Here is a 26,636-nt window from a genome sequence, read left to right on the forward strand (position 1 = left end):
CATATAATGGACTATGCCTTTTTTTAATATGTTCTTTTCTGCTCCATTGGCCTTTACATACGTTGATGTTAGCAAGAATAGCTTAGTTTTAGGGTTGATTCTCTAAGTGTAATAGCAATACTTTTAATAATTATAGCCTACAATCAATCATTTTAAAAACAAATGTCTTTTACTGCAATAAACAGCAAATATATACAAATTCATTAATGACATGTACAACGATTTGGGTGCATTGATACAAACATCTTAACTGCACTAGGACTGAATGTAAATCACAAAAATTAAACACATTAGCAATTTTTTTAGGCATCTTGCAACGTTTCCATCCAAAGCGTCCGTTAATGGCTCCTTAAGAATACTTACTGTTCCAGCATATACTGTACACATAAACATATTGGCCCTCATTTACCAACCGTTAGTATGTTCAAATCTAAGCATTCGACGTGTGTTTGACCATATTCACGCAAGCTTCGGTATTCATCAATTCTGATGTGAGTGTACGCTACAATCTCACATCAAGTCTGACCTCCAGTGTGTAGATTTATGGTTCAGCACAGCTTAATCTGACTGAGACTGAAAATAAAGTATTAAATGCTCAGCTCTCATTTAAGCATAAGCAGACACACGTTTAGAACAGAACTAAACAGATACATTTGAACATTTTTGGTTTTTCTTTTATGGTATACGTAAAACCTCGCTAATAAACTCTGCTACTTAGCAGGAGCGCATAGGTTCAGCCAGGGGTCTATTCTCCCATCTAGAACTAAACGCTTTTTTACGCGCTTCTCTCCTGCATGTATTTTCCGGTCCAGGTTCCTGATGTAGTCTGTGAATGAAGGTGGTCTGAAGAGGTTTAAGGAAATAACCCAGCAGAGCATCCTGCTTTAACTCATTGTCTACCAAAAACGTCTAAAGACATTTTTTGGTTTAGTAATGTTGACTGCCAAAGAGTTTATAGACGTCAATTGTGTTTTTCGGCTGGGTTGACAGTGTGACGAAGCTCTCCTGTGAATATTTAGCTTGTACAATGATGTAGTGACCAACTGGTGCCATGTAGGTGGCAGCAGCGCACCTTTGGGTGAGAGATCACCCACGATGAGCAGAGCTCAGAGGGAGAGGAAAGGAGTTCAAGAGACAGAAAATGGCGCTACGAGAGTTGATGCTGGCGCTCCCAGCATCTCACAGCAGTGCACACTCGACCAGAGCATGTGTGGAACTAAGTGGAATATTGAGAGTGTCGTGATGGTGAGAGAAAACGATAAAAAAACGGGGCAAGCGGTGACACTCGGCATGTCCGGGATGAGGAGGAAGTTGCGTGTGTGGAGAATGACGGGGGGAGGAATGACAAAATACAGTAAGCAAACCATTCAATTCTGACCCAGATAGCAAAAATAATAATAGTTTTTCAGTCACCTAAAAGTTCTTTCAGAAAAAGACATTTTTCTCAGCTTTTTGTCACAAACTGGCGATTTGTGTGAAACTTGCCTCTATTCAACTGCTGATTACAGAAGAATAAAACAAGCTAGATGAAAGTAGAGAGTCTAATCATTCAGAATCTGGTTTTAGATTTCAGATTGTCATCGAACAAAATATTCTGTGGGTCTTGAAAAATCTGTGAAAATCATCTAAAACACTTGGCAATATGGAAGCTGAGCCCCTCCTCTCATGCGCATTTCACCAACCTACATTTACTCTGTCGTGGATCAAACTGTGACTTTAAGTTGGACATAGTATGAAAATAGTTGGACATCACTGTGACCAACGTGGACAGAAGTTTGACATCTGTCAGAGTTTTATTATTGAGTAGCAGCAGCAGCTGAAGTGCAACTCACAGCTGATCAGCTCCACCACACACCCTACGGTAAAAGGAGGGGATGGCACGGATAAAATATAAATAAATGTAACACAATTTGTCCCGTCTAGAACTGTTAAATGTGAACATATTGAACCCTGTGAGAGCTGTGACAGGGTCAGTTTGGATAGTTTCTTTTTGGGAGTCTCTTTTGCAATATTCAGAGTCCGTTGGCTTAATTTGTAACTGAGTCCATATTTCTAGAGCAATATAATGTTTCACCTTATCGGGGCACTGCACTTATTCCAGGTTCAGAAGAGGAAAAGAACTTAAGCAAAAGGAGAATGCGCGCAAAGCCAGATTTGAATGGGAACGCCCACATTTAGGGGCCGCTCCACCCAGAGTACATACCTGGGACGAAGGCGTGCAGTGACTGACTTAAGTACGGGGGGAGAATAGCGCGCAGTCAAAAACAGTGAAGCTGCGTGGCTTTTGACTTACACGCATGGGAGAATAGACCCAGTGCACAAACATGCTGTCTTGGAAAAAGAGGTCCTGATTATAATGTGATGAAGTATAAGTGAAACTGGCTGAAGGCAGAATAAACGCAGACAAGGAACAACATTTAGTCATTTTTAAGGCTTTGTTTTTAAAGCATTTTAGTCGTTAATTTGTTTTAATGATATTTATTGCCTATAGCATGCGGACTAAGGCCGATATAACAGTCATATCTATGTTTCTCTCCAAGATCTCTATCGTGAAGTTGTTCACAGCGCACACAGGGGGGCAGACATCACTTGCTCAGTAGCTGATCCTCCTCTTTAACTCCAGTTTTCACACGTTCAAAAAGCGCATCTTTGTTTTGCTCCACCTCAGATGTGAGGATGCCAATTTTAATCTTGGAAAAACTTATTTTCTTGTCTGATCTCAGTAGGACGGGCTTCCAAAACAGGAGGGCGTTAATGACATCCAAAATCTGCCGCTACATTTATTAACACCTGATCATTTGTACGCTGGGATTGGTCAGATATGAATGTTGTCAACTCAAATTTGCACCTGTTTTTACGCAAGGTTGATAAATGATGGCCATTATGTCTTGACATCTGGAAAGATCTGGTCCAAATGGAGCCCAGTAAACCTGTAGAATGGGGCTTCAAGATAATCAGATTTAAGATACAATCATGCAGTTGTTCCCTGAGATCTTTTACAAATTGCCAGTCTAGAGTCAGAAGCAGCTTGGGTCCTGACCGTTAGCATAAAATAACCACATTCCACTTCTGGTCATAGGCAGTCCTTGCACAGAGCCACCTGACCATCGCAATAGTCTCTGCAGGGGCAGAGGCGCTGGTATCCGACGCCAGAACCAGCACAGCTGAAGAGCAGCGGATCTTGCTGCAGCCCACACTCAGCGTGTTCAGCTGAGAAGGCAGGAAAGAGGTGATTCATCTCTGACTCCACTCCTTCGCACTGGAAATGCAGTCTGGAAACAAACACACAAGACTACGTCTCAGTTTGCTGTACACTTGAACACACTGTATCAAATATTAATGCTTACAGGAGAACATGAATGATCGTTTAATTGCAAACTCCACACATAAAGCTCTCAGGTCTGCACTGTGGGAATGAAACCATGCTGACGTGCTAACAAATGGCATTCGGGGACAATTTTTTAAATTAATCATATTTTGAATACAAAAATAATAATATTGTGAGTCGTAGAGAAGCTGGTCCATGCTTTTATCTCAAGCAGACTGGACAATTGTAATGTAATGACAGGAATCCCCAGTCTTGCCTCTAGGCAACCCAGGAAGCCACCTAGGGTGCCATCTGCTGGAGGGGCACCAAACTGCACTCCCCCACCCAAATTAAAAAAAACAATAATAATAATTTAAAAATGTATAATGAACGTGAAACACACCCTTTACAATCACAGTACATGTTTTCTTCCCACTGTCGCTAAATGCTTGTTTATGTGGATCTTGTTGGGTTCTTTCTTTCTTACTATGGACCATATATTTTGTTAAGCACGCTAAAATGACTGTTGTAATTTGCACTATATAAATAAAGTTGAGTTGAGGGTTAATTAAATATTAATTATTAAGTCAGGACGTGTGAAGTTTTAAACAACATTGGAGATGTTGGGACCAAGCTTTTGTTTTCTGTCTCTTCTAATCATGTAAAGAACATTGAATTGCCTTGTGTATGAAATGTGCTTTGCAAATAAATATGCCTTAACTTGCCTAAAAATGAAAATAAAATGATTTCTCTTCTTACGCGCTAAAGGCCTCTTTGATGTTAATGAACCGATACAAGGCAGGTTCGCATATCAGCCCTGCCCCCTGGCATGCCTCAACACATGATTGGCCCTCCAGGGACGCCAAAAGTCTGAGTGCGCTGAGAGGAGGCCAGGATGGGAAGAAGCTGCCATTGGACGCCCACGTCAGGACGCTGGAGTCTGGCTGGAGTCGAAAAGGACTGGATTTGCTGTTCTGCCAAGGCCAGGATGCGTTGGCTGGAGGGAAAGGAGCCTGTGGGGAGCAAAAGTCCTGCAGGTGCAACGACAACAACAATCAAATCTAATTAGGTCTTGTCGTGTGGAATAAGACATTAGGCATTGAAAAACTAAAAAAACATGTGCTTATCAGAATTGACAACTTCCAAACAACGACATAGCTGCTGTTATGCTTTCCAATGAGAGATTAGATTTGGAGGCTGGTGAGAGCCCTGATTAGATCCTTTCTCCAGATGGGGCTATTCATAAAACCTGGGTAATAACATTTCTCTGACATGTCCCGCTGGCCTCCACACCCGTTTATTAAACAGACTCCCACTGCCAACAAGTAATAACCAATCTTCCAATTTCCTCTCTGCTGTGACTGCCGACCTGCATATAGAAAAAAAACCCCTGTTCATAACAGCTCATTATTAAAATTAAGCAGATAGGCAAGAAGCAATGAGGCAGCAGTATAAGCAAAGATTAGTTTTTGAGTGAAATAGGGGTCGCAATATATATATTTTTATTATTTCATATGTCACAGCTCCCGACTCCTTGCTGCATGATGTCTGTTGTCTTAACAACAACAATATATACAATGAATATAAAAAGTCTACACACTCCTGTTCAAATACCAGGTTTTTATGATGTAAAAAAAAAATGACACCAAGATAAATAATTTCACAACTTTTTCCACCTTTAATGTGACCTATAACCTGTACAATGTAATTGAAAAACAAACTAAAACCATTCAGGGAGGTGAAGTAAAAATACAAAACTGAGAGAATGAGGTTGCAAAAGTGTGCACACCCTCTTATAACTGGGGATGGGGCTGTGTTCGGATTGAACCAATCACATTCAAACTCATGATGAATTGGAGTCAGCACACACCTGTCACCATTTAAAGTTCCTCTGATTAACCCCAAATAAAGTTCAGCTGTTCTAGTAGCTTTTCCTGACATTTTTGTCCAGCACAAGCCATGGTACGCAGAGAGCTTCCAAAGCATCAGCGGGATCTCATTGTTCAAAGATGTCAGTCAGGTGAAGGTACAAAAAAATTTCCAAGGAATTAAATATAACATGGAACACAGTGAAGAAAGTCACCATTAAGTGGAGAAAATGTGGCACAACAGTGACTTTACCAAGAACAGGACATCCATCCAAAAATTATGACAAGACGAGAAGAAGAAAAAAATTCAATAATGCCAACATTTCCGTGCATGTCAGGGAGACTGCCAAAAGGTCGACCACAACAGGAATTGCAGGAATTTCTGTCAAGTGCTGGCTGTGTAGTACATGTGACAACAATCTGCCGTCTTCTTCAAATGTTTGGGCTATGGGGTAGGGTGGCAAGACGGAAGCCTTATCTTACAAAGAAAAACATCCAAGCCCAGCTTCATTTTGCAAAAACACATTTGAAGTCTCCCAAACACATGTGGGAAAATGTGTTATGGTCCGATGAACTAATTGGCCATAATTCCAAAAGGTATATTTGGTGCAAAAACAACACTGCTCATCACCGAAAGAACAACATACCTACAGTGAAGCATGGTGGTGGCAGCATCATGCTTTGGGGATGTTTTTCTTCAGCTGGAACTGGGGCCAATTAGTCAGGGTGGAGGGAATCAGAACAGTTCCAAATACCAGGCTGTGTTGGCACAAAACCTTCGGGCTTCTGTTCGAAAGCTGAAGATGAACTTTATCTTTCAACACAACAATGACCCTAAGCATACAGCCAAATCGACAAAAGAATGGCTTCACCAGAATAAGATTGAGGTTTTGGAATTGCCCAGCCAGAGTCCAGCCCTGAATCACATTGAACATCTGTGGGGTGATCTGAAGAGGGCTGTGCACAGGAGATGCCCTTGCAATCTGTAAGATTTGGAGCAGTTTTGTAAAGAAGAGTGGGCAAATATTGCCTCATCAAGATGTGCCACACTGATAGACTGTTACCCAAAAACACTGAGTGCTGCAACAAAGTATTAGTTTAAGAGTGTGCATATTTATGCAACCAGGTTATCTTAAGTTTTTTATTTTTTATTTTTCCCCTTTAAAGGTTTCAGTTTGTTTTTCAAATGCATTATACAGGTTATAAGTTGTGAAATTATTTATCTTGGTGTAATTTTTTTACATCACAGAGAACTGGCATTTGAACAGGGGTGTGTAGACTTTTTATATCCACTGTAAATGTTTTAGACTAGCTTCCTTCAATCTGTGGCTCCATCCACCAAAGGTGAAAGTAACAGATTACAAATACTCACATTGCTGTGATTGTGTTTCTTTTACTTGTACTTTTTTTTTTAGTATATTCCTAAATCAGTCATTTTACTTGTACTTAAGTATGTTTTAAAAGAAGTAAAGTAATTCATTACATTTCTACAACTGTTACTGAGTGAAATATTGTGAAACATAAAAAACATAAATGATCAGACAGCAATCAAATGCATCACATCATAGCCGACCAACCAGATTAAACGTAATGCACAGCGCCAAAACAGCATTGAATGCTGGTTATTTTCACAGTTTTAGAGTTAATAATATATATATATATATTTTTTTGTACATATTCACAAATCTTTTATTGTATTTTGTGGAAAAATCAACGAAGTTCCAATTGTGCAATATTTGTCTCTTCCTTTTAAAGTTTATAAATAAGATGTTTACTGTATGCAAGGGAATCACGGCAAGATTTATTACCAAAAATAAACGTAACGTGGGGGTTGAAAGCAACTTTTACTTTGAGCACTATTTAATGGAGCTACTTTTTACTTGTACTAGGGTGTCTTATGTATGACACTTAATTGTACTTGTACTTGAGTACAATTTCAAACAAGTAACAGTACTTCTACTTAAGTAGATATATCGGTACTCTTTACAACTCTGCCACACACCTACATCTATTATTGCTTGGATGAGAAGAAAGAGAAATTGCTCACGAAGGGAATGAAAGCTAGTAGTTACAAAGTGTGACTTAAAATAATTACTAAATTCTATTAGGACCATGAATCGGAACAACACACAAATAACTCAATGATAAAATTGAGAAATAGAATTAATACACCCATGCCTGCATCTTGAAAGTTGCATTATCAGGAAGGTTTTAAAATTTTTTTTTTTTTTTATGTATATTTAAACAACAAAAGCACAGATGACGGTTGCTAAAACCCAATAGAAACATTTCCATCAAAGCATTTCTTCCCATGTCCTCTGAAAGTTTTATAATAACTCCCTTAATGGGTTGATTTGATCCAATTTGTCTGCCTCTTTTATTTCTTATTTTCTAATCACTCGTGTGAACTCGCACTTCTCAGCGCTCCCAAAATAATCAGGATTTTTCTTTTGTACCATTAAACAATGAAATTGTGTGTGTGTGTGTGTGTGTTGCATGTTCACTCTCAGGCTTTTAATGCAACGTGGGAGTCGCTAAACACAGATTTGCTTTTTCCATTCATCTAATGTTTCTATTCTTGTATTAGATAGAGATATGAGATACACAGATACATAGATACTTTATTCATTACATTATGACATTTCAATATTTCATCTATATCTCTTTAATTGTACAGCACTTCACGTTCTTGTATAACTGACATATAAAGTATAAATAATGCACCGACAACATCCAAGCAATAAATGACAGGTATCAGTCCATGCAGGATCTTTACTTTAAAAATTCTTAATTTCGCGTAATTTTTTTGGTGCAATTTAAAGGGAATTTTGAGGGATTGTTTTAGAGAAATTTCAGGATTTTAGAAAATTTGAGAATTTTTTCTTCAATTTGCGATTAAAAAATGACTGAAATCATGCAATATACGCATTGGTAAATTGCAAGTTCCTGCCAAAATTAGAGTTTGATTGAATGTGTGCATACTTTAGGGCAGGGACTTTAACGCAATAATTGAGATTAATTTATTACAGAAAAATAACACACAAAAAAACGCAGTTAATTGCCTTTTTTTTGCACTTCCAACAGCACAACACTCTTCCCGTTGCACTGGTTCTGGGTATATCCATAACACTGATGCACAGACGACAATACAAGAAACGAGAGACTCTGAGGAGAGGTCGTTCCTGTTCTTCGTGAGTGTTAATTTGAGTTTATGAAAACACCAGACAAAAAACAAAAGCCCAGTTGTGTGCAAATTGTGCAAGAAAGAATGTGTCAATGACCGGAGCTTTTGCAGCCTCCGCTGTGCACCTGAATGCTAAACGTGTAGCGGCTAGCACGGACAGCTCGTACGGACACATAGAAAGTGCTAGGTGCAACATGCTCCGAGCAGGTAGTGTGGCCAATCCACACTTAGATGACAGGGTTCAGAGTAAAAATGAATAAGTTCTTTTGCAATGTTTAATTTCTACTTCTCTGGAATGTTCTGTACTAAGTGCTGTTTTTAATTTTAATACACGAAAACACATTTGTTTTTGCATAAATATACTTACTTAGAATTAGGTTTGTTCCCTGTGAATAAGGCAATCATGATATTCTTTATTCATATTGCACAATATGTTAGCACTCAGTGATGAAAATAGTAAACACAATTTTGCTGTTGAAGGTCATTTATTGTTTTCATTGAATCAATCATATACCAAAATCCCTTTAAATTGCATAACGTTGCTTCTCAATATTATGAGATTCATTGATATTAATTAATTACAAAGTTTACTTTTTTAAATCCAGAAATATATATACTGTATAAATCGGTTACATCAAGGGCTGGATTTGGCCCCGGGAATTGGTTTTGACACATGGGTCTTAAACTAAGATTTCGAAGCCTCACTATTCAAACAGTGCACTTGGTTTTTGTCTTCTGGAAACCCATATTGGTCTAAGAACATCAACTCTCCAATCTCAAACTTGGCCCTCTCAACCTATCATCTAAAACCATTGTTCAAGCTCACAGATTTATTTCAAAGAGCTTATTATATAGGATTTATTTGTGACTCTTACCTGGTTCTGAATATATGCATGGAGCCTTTGGAGCATCCCCTCACAGGTGTACTCATAGGGCAGGAAAGGCTTCACCTGTGAACACAGATGTTAATGCAGATGAGCGGCACAAGTCTGGGTGGCACAAACGGTCTGTGTGTGTGTTTGGATCAAAGCTAATTGTCATTACCAGAACCAATGGATTGGCCATAAATCAAAGCAGATGTGTTCATTAGCATTATTGTCATTGGCTTACATCATGCCACAAGCTTCCCATTAAAATCAATGACCTGATACATCGCAGGTGACAGTTGAGAAAAATTATTTCATTATCTTAGCGATGACTTCATCAATATGTTCGATGGTGGGTGAAAATGACAGATCGGTGTGCGTGGAGGAAGATGTTTGGGTGTGTTTTCGGTCCTACGGGAGCAGTTATCAAAGCTGCAGAGAAGGATTGTCACTCACTATCTGATTTTTGATGGCAGATGATGGATTATTATTCACTGATAGAGAGAGAATAGAGAACCAAATCACAGAGGGTACATAACTCATCTTGGAATCACAAGCACAACTACAATGTGACAGTTTTTGAACACACATTAACACAGATAACAATGCAGATGACATCAGATGAGATGCCATCGGGATCCTCAGAGCTCCTTTTATCTCGTCTCTTGTCTGAGCTCCCTGTTTACTATCAGTCAAAGCTGATGCTGATGAGTGATAAACAGTATCGCTTAGTGTTTTGCTTCTTTTACTGCACTCTTATGACTTTATTTCATTGGAATTTAATGAAACGTATCAGTTGTTCTGCAATGCAATTTGCCTTTTGGGCATTTTCATGTAGAAAGAGTCGGAGAGAGAGAGAGAGCTTCACAGGGCTGTTTTATTGTCAGCTATTATTAGTCATTATTAACCACTGGCCAAGAAAGCACTTGACAAAGAGTACTTTAAATAGTCTAAGACAGGATCCGCAATTACTTTTGCCCAGGGGCCATTCTATGTCAATGGTTGCCAAGTCAAGGGTCAAAACGTCTGTTCTCTTTAATAACATTCATTTCGATGTCTCACTATGGGATATACACCTCCACGCGTCATATCCAGAAGTCCTTCCTCATTCTGCCAATCTGATTGGCTGATGAAAAATGTATTCATCCGCCACAGCTAGTCCCACCTACTATAAGTGGAGTGGGCGGAGAATACATTGGCATTCTTTCACCTCTTCTTGCTCTGGAAGCTTTCACCGTAGAAGCTCAACTGTCCACAGGTGGACCCTACTTGGATTCTACCGCATGATTTAGCCGAGACTCGGCCCAATCCCAAAAATAGGAGCATGAGTCCAAAATCGCCTCAAAATAAGCCAAATATTGTACAGTGTATGTCCACCTTTACTCCTTCTCCTTTGTTTCAGTTTTAAGTGGAAAAGAGGACGTACACAGCGCGCTCAGTGCGTCATACGTGGGAGAGTGGTTAAGTGTACGGTGTGTGATAAGGTCAAATGATCACACCTTTGACTTAAACTCCTAGTAGAATGATGAAACAAGTTAATTTTAATTGAAAATAGCCAACGCTAATTTTGATACAAGACATGCATAATCAAATATTTTTAGTATAAGATAAAAAAATAACGCCAACATTTCCGTGCATGCGCTGCCATCAGTCTGTGAAATGAGCTTTGGGATTTTCCGTTGTGTGACGTCATAGGTTTGACTCGTAATCGGCTCCTTGTTTCTGACACGCAATAAGTTCACATTCAGAGTTCTGATTGGGCCGTGCCTGGTATCAGTGGATCGATCTCGTTCTTTCGAACCTGAAAATGTGCCTCTCCTGGAGTAGAGTCTGAATTGAGCTGCTGGAGACGGAACGCACACTTTTTGGAAACAATGAAAAACCTACTAAAAATGGAAAAATGCTTCCTCGTGTGACATCTTTAACTGGGACGAGGGGACATACTGTACATGCTCCTACACACCTGGGACACCATTCTTTACTGGTGATGCGAGGAGGGAGAACTGTTACGGCCAGGTCGGGGACTTTATTTTTAAAGTCGCCAGGCCTGGTCAGCTGTTTTTAACGTGTCACACAAAGGAGCAAGTGATAGCATCCAGCTGCCTTGACAACCTTGTTGTTGCTGAAGTATTAGCAATAACAAGGTCAGAAAAAATTCCTTACCGTTTGAAGACAGGAAGAACACAATCTATAAATAACACTTTTATCCATGTAATACTGACAGTTTGTGAAGTAGTGTTGCTGGGTCGGTGCGGGCCAGATAATAGAAAGCTTTCATGGGCTGGATCTGGCCTGGGGGCCAGTAATTGGGGTCGACTTGTCTAAGATATAATAAATAAGTACTTTTCAGAAGTTGAAATCTGACAGGACTATTAGAGTAATAATGTTCTACCTCAAACATATCATATACTGGTGTCAGGACCAACCTGTATTCATCAGTGTGACATGACACACATTATTTTGTCTTTATCAGTAGAAAAACACAAGCACCAGTACTTTGTTCTGGTGACAGATTGAGCACAGTGTGATTGAGTAATCCAATCTGCGGTGGACAAAGCTTGCAGCCTGTAGAGCACAGTTTACCCTTTGAGCAGCTCAATATCTCAACCATTTAAAAGCACAGAGAGAGGGAACTAGGTAAGCATGTTGCTGTAATATCGAGAACCATGATTAAGAGCTCCAATAAAGGCTGAGGGCTTTGAAAGTGGGTCAGAAGACGGGACGAATAAATTAGCCTCTCACCTATGCTAATGTGCACAGCTGATGCTGCAGTGGACGTTAGTATAATATGATCATTACTGAATGAATGAGGCTACGTTTCAACACTGAAAAATGGGCTTACGTTGATCTTCATGATCTCACGGATGGTGGATTCAAACTCTTCCGAATTATTGAAGTCAATAGTGATGACGTGTGGTCTGCCAATGTACTGCTCTGCATAGGGATGCTGAGAAGACACCTGAGTCAGAAAAAAACAAAAAACATACACGATTACTGTGAATGTCAATGGCGGTTTTCATCTGCGTCGTGACACATATGAATATTGAGTACCTTCCTTGATGTGGGTTTTCCTCTGAAGAAGTCGTGATTGAGGGAGCTGCGAGGTGGATCAAACTTGGGTTGCAGAAAAATGCAACCATTAGCTATTGCCTCCAAGGGGGCGGGGCCTTCATAGGGGAAGCCAAATCCTACAAATACCTGAGAAGGAAAGTGAAAAAAGAGGATGTTTTCAATTACTTTTAATCTATTCTAAAAGGCGCAGCTGTAAATATGGTTCCTTTGTGATAGAAAAAGCAGCAGTTAGCATGTGGAAAATCAATACCAAAGAATGTTTTGTGGGGAAAAAATTTAGCTGGTCGTCTTTTAAATTAAAAAGGTCATATTTGTCAAATATCTTACAATATTACAACAGGAAACATGAGGTAAAGTAATTGAAAGTGTATAACCTTATATTCGACCAAAGCGCTGCACAATAATTCATAAAACCCAGATATACAATAATGTAAAACACCAGCATTAAAAGAACATTTCTAATAAAAACAAGAGATTGCCACAGCAAATAGATGTGTTTAAAAGAGATTTAAAAATGGGAACAGAAGAGGTCTGTGTCTGTGTTCGAAATGTGATACTAACGTACTACTCATACTAAGTCTGACGTCAAAATGAGTATGTAGTGCGTTCACATTGGATAGTATGGAAAGATTGAGTATGCCAGAAATACACTATACTATATGGGGACATTTTTTATGTATGCACGGTGGGTACACTAGTCATACTCAACCGCCCCATGATGCGTTGCAAGCGGAACGTAAAATCGTCATTGGACCAACTTCAAGCTAAAAATCAAACATACTCTTTTCAAAATAAAAGCACCTCTTCTTGTCTTCCATTACTTTTTTAACACTCTTATTTTGAAGTTAACAATCAGTCAGTAGCACAATGGCGGGTCTCCGAAAATCTCCAAAATGTCGGCATGAAATGTGTATACGTGACTTTTATGGATCAAATGAGAACATGTTGATATTCTACTTGGTCACTTTCTCACTTAAAATGTTTTCAGAACATTCAAAGATGGAGAATTAACAGATATATTTAGTCTCAGTATGCTTCAGGTTTTTATCGTTGTAGGTTTGAAATGCATCTTGGGAAACTTTGAAGTATACTTTAGTGGGAACGCTCATCATCAGTCATCATCTTAATCATACTTATATAGTATAGAACAGAATGTGACATTTCAAACAGCCTGTGACTCTGTGTATAGAATCAATGTTGAGATCTGTTCCAACCCAATAATGTATTTTTTCATTTACTTATATTTTTTTATTCATCATGGAGGAGGTTTAACTATAAATTGGATATGGCAGCTCCAAGGAAATCTCAAGCCAACTTTCCTTTTTATACATGTCGAATATTGAAATGGTGACAAGGTTTGGATTCACAATAGAAATGATGTGAATCTGTTTAAGTGCCTCTCTTTTAGCACTCAGCTCCGCTCACAAAAAAACAAGTCATTAAAGATTAAATTCCCAAAATGCATTGCAGACCCTTCTGTCAACACTCATTCAGTCATGCTCGGGTCTGTTGACAATGGAAACAAATAATGTGTTTTGGGGCTTTTTGACTGAACGGTTCAAGGAGATTTTGAATCCACTACTGTTTACTCTTATGTAAATATTATTTTTGTCCTCTTGGCTTGCTTGCCATCTCTGACTTGAGCAAAAACTCCAGCATTCCTCAGCTGGCGGCTCAGGTTCACCTCACCTTGGCCTTTCTGAGAAGTTGCTGCAGTTCTTGCTGCGGCAACAGCCCGTGGTTCACGACAAAGGCAGGAACTTCAGGTGGTCGCTGCGTCTCATAGTAGACTGTCCCATGGATCTCCATGTAGCGATGGAGAATGGTCAAGAAGTTTTCCTTGCCCTTTGAAGTAACAGAAGTGAGAATTAGATTAGAGCAAAAGTAAAATAGAAGTAATGTATCTGTGGTAAAAGCAGTAAAATGTGTGTTTCAGATTGTCTGATTCAAATTTTCCCGAATTCCAGTTCATACTCATTTCTGTATTCTAAGCATGTGGAGATTAATTGGTACGAATCGGTATCTAGATAAAAACGTGCACGATGCGCAGTGTATCGATTCATTCAGTGTGCATCGGTACAATTTACGGGTGAAATTGAGATACATCGGTCACTGCGTGTCTGCATTGGTAAAATCAATGGTAAAATCAATGGCTGAATCAATTTTTTCAATCATCCATCATCCATCCATTTTCCGACCCGCTTGTTCCTGTTTTCAGGGTTGCGGGGCAATTTTTTGATGTTGTATTTCATTGTATCCCGTATTTTCGAGGCACATTGAATGCACCATCACTGTTTTGTTTTGAACATGGACTGCTATATTCATGCTTTTCATTAAGGATGTCCCGATACAACTTTTTCATTTCCGGTATGATACCGATATTGCAGCCTTACATATCGGCAAATACCGATATTGATCTGATACGATATCGGCCTGAAAAAAAATTATAATTACTTATTTTGTTGTGTGGAATGTTAGAAAAGGCTTGATCATGTGATGTTACTCAAACAGAGAACAATAGTCAGAAACAGTAGGGATGAGAAAAACTGTCCCATTTATTATTAACCAATTGGTTACATGAATTTTAACCTTCAACAAAATATCTACAGTATTCTACAATTGAATAAAAATAAATAAAAAATGAATTGAAAAAAAAAAAAATCAAAAATCTGATATCCGATATTCGTTTTCAGGCTAATATCAGACCGATAACCGATATCGGATTGGACACCCCTACTTTTTTTGTAAACGTTCTAAAACAAATGGAAGTGATAACTGAGCATCATAAAACAGTAGGTATGAAATAAACAGACCAACTGATGAAGTTGATGAATTTAGCAGTTCATAAGTTGATCAGACAATGCTAGCTTCTAGCCCCGCCCACATCCTCTACCACTGAGACTGGTCGACTGGCCACTACAATCATTTATCCACTTACTTTGTTCATTCGTCACTCATGGACTTATTCATTTGAGCTCTAAATCCTGTCATCTTGAGTGTGCTTAGCTGCTACATGTTTAGCATTGCGGTAGTAGGTGAGGCTGCAAAGCTCCGGTGAGCTTTCTTGCACAATTTGCACACAACTGAGTTTTTTCATCCGTTATTACTATAAACAAAAATTAACACCCATGAAGCACAGCCATGACTTCTCCTTTGGTTCCCCATTTCTTGTTTCTTGTGAGTATCGATATTATGGGGATACCGGGAACTTGCGAAATGCGTAAGGTTCCACGCTGTTTGGAGTGCAAAAAAACCCAATAATGGTTAACTGCGTTATTTTTCTGTAATTAATTAATCACAATTAATGCATGAATGTCCCATATATATTTCTAGACTTTCCAGATAGCTGAACGGGGGCTTGTTGATGTGGTCATTGCAGTCACCCTGAGTGTCTTACCAAAGCCCATTTCAAAATCTGTTACTTCAGTTGATGAATACTGTATATAGCGGGACAAAAAAACCCCAAAAAAAAACAGGCAAGACATCTAATAAAAGCCATAGATGGAGGTACTGACGGCTCTGATGACAGGATGAGACAGTTGGTTCAGGATAGAATAACTGGGCCCCAGTAACTATGAAGTCGCTAAATTTGTCGCTAGAGTTTTAAAATAAAAAACTGCGAGGGAGGTTTCAAAAATCGCTAAGTTGGCATCACTATGTAGAGACATACTGTATATATTGGGCACATAAAAGCTACTATGGATAGTTCAATTAATGACTTGTTTTTCTTGCCAATATGTTTCTATGTTATTTTTTCATTGTTGCTTCCATAACTGCAACAGACTGGTCGTGTGAAAAGAGCTTAGCTTATTCTCAGTCTGTCACAGGTGCTGAGGTTTCACCATTAAAGAGAGGTAATGGTACATACAAACATAATCACTTTATAATGGTCTACCAGCAAGTCCCTGTGCAATTTGAATAGAAAAGGAACAACATTGTCTATGTTTCTTCTTTGTGTGGTCACATAAAAACAACTAATTAGAGTGGGAGGAATGAGGCGAAACACCTCAGTGGCATTGATCGACCTGGTGATGTCATCTCCATTTCTTTTTCATGGAAAAGTCTCGATAGGTCTTGTTTTTTTTTTTTTAGGTTCTGTTACTATTTACTGCTACAATAATACACCTAAACTATCTGTAGGAAAAAGAGGCGGGGCTATAAGAAGTTTGGGGTGTGTTGCCCTTGTTTGAAGACCAATTGGAGCGACAAATGAGGCAAATTGGATAATTTGATAACAGTGCTTGTTAGTGTGCATTGCCATAGATCTGATGATACGGTAAAATACATCCCTATACTAAATAATACCATATACACCACAATATATCACAATATCATAACTATAAATGTCAGTACAAAAAGTACAAAATTGTATGAAATACAATTTATGTCATTTTTTTTTAAACTTGCAAGAACAAGTAAATGGTAACTAAATGTAATTCAAGTACAAAAAACAAGTGTTTTGTTTATCAAACTGTCAAATAAAGGTTTTCAAAAAAGTTTAACTTTTGCTTCTACAACTGATTCTTTGATTCTGTTTTTAGTTTTTAAATTCTGCCACCTATGTTTTTATGAGAAATGAAGAGTAATCAACTTCCAGGTTAAAATGCATTAAGGAGTGAGGTAGTTTAACAAGGTCTGGTGTGGTTCACCGACACCTAGTGACTGGGCGTTTACGTGCTATGCACGTTAGCGCAATTAAATGTTTTTGTTTTTTTTCTTCGTTAAAAAACATGATTAAAAAAATCAATGTGGACATTTCTCGGATCTATATGATAATCGCGCTGAGAAATATCGCAATGTATCACAGAATCTATTATTTCTTACACCCTTAGTGCATGATAATAAGTAGTGCAGAGGGTAATAGAGGGAGTTTGTCTGTGCTTTTTCAGTATGCATTGGAAAAATAAAAAAATCTTCAACTTTCTATTTTCTTGTGTTTGTCCTGGTTTGAAACAAGAACATTGTCTGTATTAGAAATAATAAATGAATAAATAAATAGTAATAAACTGTAAAATAAAAACTAAAAGGTTTATGATTTGTCTGTGTAAATGTAGTTCAGGTTCTGTGTTGTGATACTTGGTAGTGATGTGTGGAGTTTGAAAGGCAGGTGTTCTTACTTGAAGCTGTGTTGATCCATCAATTATGCATAGAAAAGATGATGACTCAGAAAAGCAGGAGGAACACAAGGAAAGTATCGAGTGCAGCAGATGAGAAAAAAAGAGTCGTCGTTAATCTCAGAGGAACCTTACAAGACAAAAAAAACTTCAAACATGATCCTCAAAACGATTCGGATACAAAACAATCGAGTAAACCTTTACAAGTTTAATCGCACATGCTACACAGCAGCTTGAGTTGTTGTGGGAATTCAGTGGTAGCGCACAGGAACAAAGCAGATGCCAGATCCATGAGAGTCAAACCTTGGGGGAGGCTGCAGCACATTTCAAAGTTACACTGTGTGCGAGAAGCCCTGGCAGCCTCTGGGAGGGAACATTAGCTCTAAACAAAGAAATTGTTCCTCTACCGGTACTTTCAGGCCAAGTTCCTGGAGGAGGAACTGGTTTTTAAGAACAAAAAAAATGAAGATGGAGTGGGAGTTTCACTCAGGGTTTGGGGTTAAATACATTTTTAAATTAAAATTCCATCTTCAATTATCCATGTTCAATTACAACTCAATTATGAGTATGTTGACCAGCATTTTTTTACAATTACGATTAGAATCTTAATAATTATTTTCCCCTGAAAGTCAAATACAATTACGTTCTCAATTACTAGTTCAAATACAATTAATCACAATTACTGAGCCTTTAATAAATAAACCCATAAAATGTGACCTTACTCTTGTGTTAGCTTTCTGTTAGCATCTCATATGATAACGGGTCGGTTTTGACCCATGTTGTAAAATAAATCGGTTGTAAATACACAAAAACATGGTGTCTATTTCTCATCTCTTGGTTAACTTGTAAGGCTTAATAATCATTGAAAAATATTGGTTTTAATATTTTTGATGTTGGCGTCTGAGCATTTTTTTCTGTCAGTACTGTATATGCCTTAATTAAAAACATAAATAAAAAATTACATGGTCAAATAATCTGCAACAAGGTTCCCCAGTTTTGTGTTCAATTACATTGTAAAAGGCCAATTACTATTACAATGTAATTTATCAGAACTCAATTACAATTCAATTACTATTACAAAAGCAGCATATTTTTCCAATTGCGATTACAGATATAATTACATCATAATTGTAATTAATTACAAAGTACACACTTACAATTATGATGGACCGCAACCCTGGTTTCACTGTTAGGTAAAGTAATTTGGAAGACATGCTACCATCATCCACCGTTAGAACACCAGCTGTGCTGTGTGTGCTGTGCTCTTATAACTGGGGGTACCATGGCAACATGAAATGTTCTCCCATCAACCACAGAGTGGAAGAAGGCTGTCAAACATTGAATTTGATAGATTGCCAGCATTGCAGAGCTTTGTTTTTGTTCAAACTGACCTTCCACATGCTTGCTTCTTTGCCATAAACGACGGCCATGTTGTTAACCTTGTTCCTCTGGATATTCAGCCTCTCCGTCTCGTTCAGCTCCTCTGCCACGAACCCCATGAAGGAGTTGTCTGGTGTGTGGGCTGCCAAGGACAAACAAAATAATTGGTCACGCAGGAATTCTGTTTGTTGTCAAACTAGCCAACGAAGAATAAAGGGAATGAGTTTGATGCCTAGATTGAAAGTGTCTCTGTGATTACAGATCAGGGGTTTACCAACCTCTATGAAACTGCAAGCTACTTCAAAGCAAGTGAATAGTCCGAAGAAGTGCCAGTTTAAAAAGCACTTATTAAATACTACATTTTTATGTTTTCACTTTAAAGGAGCATAGGGCAGGATTTCTAAAAAATAAACATTAATTTTAAGTCTTTCAATGGTAATGGGTGATGAAGCGCTCACAACCAAAAAGAATGAGCCCACACACATTTCTACCTATTGCCTTGATCAGATTGTGTGATACATTTTGTTCTGCTGTTCTGGAGCCGAATGTAGACGTGATGTCAAATTACATTGATGGTGATGTCAAATGACGCTGCTGCTTTCTCTGCGGCTTCAGGAGGCGTCCCAATACCCAGGAAATAAAAAACAATGAGAAGAAGACGGCTTGGAGACTGAATGAAGACCAGCACGGTGGACTGAACTACTGTTTGGCTCCACAGATGTACGCAGAGGCATGTGACATAACCATGTCACAGTTGGAGTGCAGATCAGGCCGCATCCTCCGACCCAACAGTGAAAACTTCATTTTTTTCCTCATAGAAATGACATTTTTATGTTTGTTTTAGTGGTAAACACCACTGTTATAAACAAACAACTGTTAATGTCAACCGCGCACGGGGAAACAAGCGAACGTCAAACACAAACAGTTGCACAGTGCACGCAAGAGACCCAGTGGATCTATTTACACATTCCATGTATCAAAGATAAGAATAATCCATGTTATTGTGCAGAAAAAGGAACGTTTCAATGGTGTATTCCTTAATAATTGTCCTCCTCTGCTCCATCCTCCTTGAACTGTGGATTACTGCTCTCACTGGTTCAGTTGAAGCTGCATTCTTCAGTGCTACAGCAGAAGAACGCTGCACGCAAACAACACCATGTGACTGAACCCGAACATCAGTTCTTAATATCTGTCCGAGCCCGACTCGTCCGGTGCCGTCAGGGTTCGGTCGGGTATCCATCCTCTACCGACAGTATCCGCTGTGCTACGGTGATAAACAGTTGATGTGTGTCCCCGCGCTAGCTTGGCTAATGACTACAGTTACACTAACCACCATGGTGTCACTATGGAGTCTGATTTCTAGATCCTGCCTAATGCTCCTTTAAGTTTCAACCTGCAGCATTTTATTTCTCCTCATTTGTTTCCACTTTCATTTCATTTCACAGGAAATCTTTAGTCACTAAAAACTTTAAATAATCATAAAACATATAACATGTTTGTTCAATTTAACCATTATGTTATATTTCATAAAAATCCACTCTGTGTTTTTTTAGGGGTGTAAAACTCATTTTAGTTCAGGGGCCAGATATCAAGTAGTTTGATCTTAAGTGGGCTGCAGATTTTAGGCGGGTAAACAAGCCATTTCAACAAAAAATTCCCCAAGTTTGCACTTCGACATATAAATGGTACATAAAGTATGTAAGTCGCTGACAATATCCAAGCAATAAATGATAGATCTCAGTCACTGCAAGATTTTCTCTTTTAAATTTTATTGATTTTTGTGACAAAATTGAGTTTTTTGAACAATTTCAGATTTTTAAAATGACTGCAGTCATGTGATAAAAGCATTGGGAAAACTGTGATCCTCCAAATATTGTGGAGTTTCATTGAATTAGTGTATTTATAGGGGCTGATATATCTACAATTGAATTATTTGTTAATTTACACAATACGTCATATTTTTTCTGTCATTTTTTTACTTTCTCCTGCGAACCAAATTGGCCTCGAGTTTGACACGTCTTATCACAACCCATTTACCAAATCTGTAACACCTAAAATCAGTTGTCACAATTTTTTAGTCTTTTTTCTTTTAGGCAAGCTTTTCTTCTAAAATAAAAACAAAATTATTCTATGAAATAGAACACAGAGATCTTCATGTATACAAATTCCAAGGACAATCTGCAAACTGCTTGGAGTTTCAAACTTCAGATCCGACAAATATTCATACACTTCGATGTTGTGCAGCAGTGTTAATTTTGACAGCAAATGTTACTGACTAAAAGACTAAAATACAATCTAGTTTAAGTCCAAATTTAGTCATCAGGATAATTTTGGTTACACAGACAGATTTGATGTTTGATGTGATCAATGTGTGAGACCACATGATCACATGAGTTCTGAATGGATTTCGTCCCATGTGACAAAATTATAGTTTGGTATTTATTAGTTTACGAAAATAGAAATATATTTTTCTATAGTTTTTGTTAAAGCAGAACTAAGTGACTTGCGCCTAACGCTCCCCCTAAAGGTCCCTTTTTGTTGTTACTGTCGAAAACACTGCGTACCCCCTGCCGCCTGTCCCACCCCACAGCTACATGTGCACCTTTGCTCTCCCCAGACGGTAGCAACCGATCACAGAAAAATCCTAATACAACAGTGACACTAAGGGTGCTTTCACACATATAGTCCCATGTGACCTTGTGAACAGTATAAGGAAGAGAGACAAGAAAAATAAATGAATGATGTGGGAGTAATACGGAAGGGAGTGTGGAAATGTGTGTTTGTTTGTGTGCTGACAAAGCGGTTCTGAAGATGGATGGATGGATATTTGTGTGTGTGCTGCCCGATGGAGCGCTGGGTTGCGAGTGTGTGTGCGTGTCTGTAGCTGTGACGACAGTGTGTGTGATTGCTGTGTGTTGCTGCTGAGCTGTCACTGCATGGAGATGCTACGTTCCTCGGTCTAAGGTCTTCTCTGCCTTTTTTTGCTGATTCCGCCATGATATACTGTAAGTTTGAGAAAAGTGAATTTGTAGACAACCGTGTGCAGGGACTGGGCTGGTTATAATCTAGCATTAGTTTGTATTGGGCTGCAGTAAAGCAGTACGTGTTGCCACCGGGTCGAAGGCAGGCAAGTTGCAAGTGCTGTTTTCTGGCCAGACACAGCAGGAGGAAATAAAAGACCCCCGAATCACCCCATAAACACTTGTATTACCCTCACAGGGACTATGAGAATGATTTATTAAGGTGAAAAAGTTACTGAATTCTGCTTTAACATGTATGATTTTATTATTGTCACTTAAAAGAATGTAGTCGACAAAAATTATGATGAAAACAATGACGAACATCCATCTGACCTTGAAAAAAAAAAGAAAATCTTGGATTACTCTGGCATAGCTTTCTGATTTCTGGAAATTAAACATTAGAAGGGTCGTTGAGAGGGAAATGTGGGATTCTCTGTCTGGTGGAGACCTGAGATGAAAGCTAATATATTTCAGTGTCAAAGTGTCTGACAAATTGTGACAATGCTGTGTTTTGTTGACAGCAGCGATGCTCACAGATTGAATTGGCGGGCAAACATCTGATGTTTGTCACATGTGTGCGCGCATGTGTGTGTGCGTGTGTGTGTGTGTGTGTGACAGGTGCCGTGAGCTATTGTGAGCGTAGCATGCATGTGATGGTGTGAAGCTGTAATCTGTATGCCAGATGAGCAAGCAGGGGCTTTAAGTTTGGTGTTTTGAGAATAATTAGGCACAGTTTAAGGCACGTGTGTCAAACTTAAGGCCCAGGGGCTAAATCCAGCCCTTTGGAGCATCTAATTCGGCCTGCAGGAGAAAGATGTCATCATATTTGCAGGGGCTGACAGTTTTCCCACTGCTTATATTGCTTATTTGCACATTGTAGGGCTGGGTGATATGGACTGAAAAATCATATCTCGATATTTTTTCTCAAAATGTCGATATACGATATAAATCTCGATAATGTCTCCCTCAACAAAGTCTTACCAGAAATACAATTCCGGGTTGAATTTGCTGATGCAAAATGCCCCACAGGCACAATTATTATTATTACTCAGAAATCCATCCAACTGTGTTTTTCATGCTGTTTTGAAAAGTAGCAAAAGCAGCGACTCCTAAAATTTGTATTCTAATACAAAATAAGCTATAAAATAAAAAACTAAATCGACAGGCGATATTGTACATTTCAATATTGCCAAAATAGAAATGTCAATATATCTTGAATCACAAAATGAAATTACTACCTTGCTTATGAACTAAGATATATTAATGTGTTTATACAAGTTAAATACAAGTTAAATATAACAGTGGAAAATACAACACTGCCAATAGAACTAACAACAGCTGGATTAACCTTGAAGTAGAGACAAAACAAGCTGCAAACTTGTGTGTCCAAAAGAGACATTCCCGAGTGGTGACATCATGGATGAAAAGGGAAAAACCTCCCAAACACCTTCGAAAGAGGAACTGTTCTTGAACTGGAGGAATGCTAACAACGTCTGGCAGGGAACAAGGCCAACACGAACAACGATAGAGAGGAGGAGGAATACAAACAAGACAACACTGACTACAGATGAGAATACACAAAAAAGGACTGTTCAGAACAACTCAAGAATGTTTGACCAGAGAGACATGTAAACCCATGTAAATTTGCGATGGTAAAACAGGGGACGGGACCCAGATAAGCAAACTGCTTCTCTCGTCTCCTTTTTCGGCATGTACAAAAAAAAAAAAAAAAAAATGTAAAAAAAAAAAAAAAGTGAATGTAACCATGTCGGAAATAAACTGAATAAATAAAAAAAAATAAAAATACATTGCCCAGGCCTAGCAGTGTTGTCGTTGTTTTGTTTTTGTTTAAAATTGTATTTAAATTTATTCTTTCTATTTTTTTTCTTCTCTAATTTATGTCCATCCCACAGTTGTATATCTGCATTATTATCCTATGATGGTATTTATTTTTGTTCTTACTGTTTACTTTTGCTATTCTATGATGTTACTGTAATCAATAAAGGTATATTCTATTGTATTTTATTCCATTCTATGATGGCAGTCATATGTCATGTTAAACTGTTGAAAAAAATCCTCAAAATTCTAACAAAATCTTTTAATTTTCCTCAAATTATTACAAAACATTTTCCTTAATGAGAAAAGAAATTAGTCACAAATCTGGGAAATTTAAAGTGAAGACCCTGTTGGGACTGATATCTATCACTTATTGCTTGGATATTGTCGGTTTCATACATATTTTGTATTTCATGTATACGTACCTGTGTAAACTAGGACACAATAATGTTGAAATTACATGTTTTCCCGCATGAAATCTGTGGCCCTCTTGAGATCAAACTGCTCTGTATTTAGCCCCTGAACTATTATGAGTTTGACACCCCTTGTTTAAGGAATCTGCATTTAAATAAATAAATAGGTGAATAAACTGAAGTCAGCGTACGAAACATGGTCATGTACTGCTGCCCACGCAGCTTCCAGTAGCCCCAGTTGGTTCTGTAGCCGTGCAAAGTGGCATATTCCTCGTGGTTGTAAGCAGGCTCCGTGCCAAAGGTGTCGATCACTCTAATGTGACATCTTAAGAAAAGAAAGAAAAACAGAGATGCAGAGTAATTGGTTGAAATGCCTGTCAAAAAAAAATATTTTTTTTTTAGGTTTGTTAGTGGTGATGGATCTCCATGCCTCTGTCTGGCCCCCCACTGAGAGCACAAATAATTCAGACGTCAAAGGTAAGGGAACTGACAGTTAGTCACAGCATGGCTTCACCATCACCACAGGACAAATACAGTACTTTAGACACCTTGACAAGACTGATCTCACTCACAAGTGTCCACAATTTAATCAGCTTATTTCACACTAATGTAAAACAGAATTACCTCCCCCCCTCCCCCATTGTGTGCATGCATTTCTTTTTCTTCAGGCTGCAATTTCCTGATCATAAGAGCAACCTTCACTGCTTAGTGATGAATAGATCAAAAATACACTCAAGTGGTTAAAAACATCTACTTGCACTTTTAGCCTTTCACAATAAGAGCTAGGGAATACTGTAGGTGATGCACTTAAATCCACGTAGAACTTAAACTTATGTTTGTATTTAAAATACTTTAAAAAATACTAAAAAAAAACACAAACTAATTATTTAATAAATAACTTTTGTTTATTCACTATTTGCTAACTGCTATCTCTTCTATTACACAAGAAGTTCTACCCAGAAAACAAAGCTCGAAACATTTTTTTTATATACTATACATTCTTAGGAAAAACAATAAAATACAAGTTTAGTCAGAGGGCAACAGGAAAGTGACTGTAGCATTATGTAATTGATGTTATTAATAGTCAGGAATAAGGGGGTCTGAAAATAGATGGATGGATGTTATTAATTGTCTATATTTTTCTTCATTAGTGCATGGTCATTATTAACCATACATTTTAGATTTACACTGGGACCTTTATTGACTCCCTTGAATAAAGCTGTATAACAATAATTATAATTAGGGTTATTTGAGGTTAAGTAAAAAAGAAAGTTAGCTATCAGTGCTATCTTAAAAAAATATACAAATTCATGCATGCATCTACAGAATCTAAAATCTTGACAAAATCTTAATGCAAATCCAATCTAGTCAAAAACAGTTCTCTTTTTGTTGCAGTCATTTTTTATGTTTTTCACACTAGGCAGGTAGAGGCTTTGTGACTGTGAGAATTAAGCAGTAATCTCATTTTAAACGTCTGCACTTAAGTCATTGATCAGAGTTTAAAACAAGGCCAGATTGGATAGGAACCGTTTTGGTGACGCGATGTAGACCAATAATGACCGGCTGTCCAACAATTACCAAACAAGTCAATAGAAACGACTTTTATTACAGAGGCAATCAGTCTTACCTGGAAAAGAAGCAAACAACTCTACAACTAAAGCTCTGCAAAAAAAACACTCAAATAACTGTTTGACACGAGACACGCATGGGTAAACAAGGAGAGAAAAACAACAGACTGACTTGTGCTTCTTCAGTGAAAGGCCCATGTGCTGTTTCATTTGTTGCAAACCGTGGTAGTCGGTGTAGATGAGGTCAAATGGAAGAGGTCCAGTCAGGGGGCAGCTTCCTCTTCCTGGAGGAACTCCTACAAACCTACGCACAGGTCACATGGGATTATACACAAGTAGCAGCAAAAACAAACAAGATGTTTAAAAACACGCTATCAAATCCGTCTTTGTGTGTTTGCACTCGGAAAAGATGAAGTTCATCTAGGGCCACAGAGACTACTAGACAATTTATATCCATCTTACTGTTTTAGACTGCGGAAGAAAGCCGAGTACACAGATGAAGTGTTTCCCGCCTACTGAAAGTTATACTTTTATTATTTTGTTGAACTTTTTTTTTGCCATTACTCGTTTCTTTTCAGATCAGAATAACTTTCCTATAAAGAAAAGAAAAGAAAAAAAAAATAATAACTTTCCTACACTAAAATATGTAATGTTATTTATTCAAATGTCAGACTCACCAGGAATTCGCAATGTTGCGATTGTAACTATTATTGCGAATTTAGCCAATCCCCGCAATTTCTGCGCGTCCCTGCAATTCTGTCCAATTCAACCAATCTGACAAATGATTCCGGTCGATTCGACGACACAACGTGGCTGAAGTCCGTCCGCCTTGTGTGTGCCCTGAGTAAGTCACATCAACTTCCGAAGCCGGCAGCCACCATCAACCGCCGGGAATCCCCCGGTGCGAGCGGAATCACCATTTAGTTTGGTTACAGACTGTGTCAAAGACAACACCCAAACTGACTCTTTCGAGCAAAATAACGGCAAATGTGTCTCACGAACGTGTGC

General features: G+C 38.3%; 1 protein-coding gene across 1 annotated transcript in view; it reads right to left on the reverse strand.

Moving 5' to 3' along the window:
• Positions 1–232: 232 nt before the first annotated feature.
• mgat5b (alpha-1,6-mannosylglycoprotein 6-beta-N-acetylglucosaminyltransferase B) overlaps positions 233–26,636 on the reverse strand; it is a 90,665-nt gene continuing 64,261 nt past the window's right edge. Inside the window, exons 9-18 of the mRNA XM_028455144.1 lie at positions 25,801–25,932; positions 24,252–24,385; positions 18,803–18,933; positions 17,415–17,420; positions 13,987–14,142; positions 12,277–12,423; positions 12,068–12,184; positions 9,235–9,309; positions 4,067–4,338; positions 233–3,272 (exon numbers count right to left, since the gene is read on the reverse strand). Of these exons, the coding sequence (XP_028310945.1) occupies positions 3,074–3,272; positions 4,067–4,338; positions 9,235–9,309; positions 12,068–12,184; positions 12,277–12,423; positions 13,987–14,142; positions 17,415–17,420; positions 18,803–18,933; positions 24,252–24,385; positions 25,801–25,932 (1,369 nt within the window). The 3' untranslated portion in view covers positions 233–3,073. The remainder of the gene's footprint in view (positions 3,273–4,066; positions 4,339–9,234; positions 9,310–12,067; positions 12,185–12,276; positions 12,424–13,986; positions 14,143–17,414; positions 17,421–18,802; positions 18,934–24,251; positions 24,386–25,800; positions 25,933–26,636) is intronic.

This window comes from Gouania willdenowi, chromosome 8 (genome assembly GCF_900634775.1).
Source record: "Gouania willdenowi chromosome 8, fGouWil2.1, whole genome shotgun sequence".
In the NCBI taxonomy this organism is placed as follows: domain Eukaryota; kingdom Metazoa; phylum Chordata; class Actinopteri; order Blenniiformes; family Gobiesocidae; genus Gouania; species Gouania willdenowi.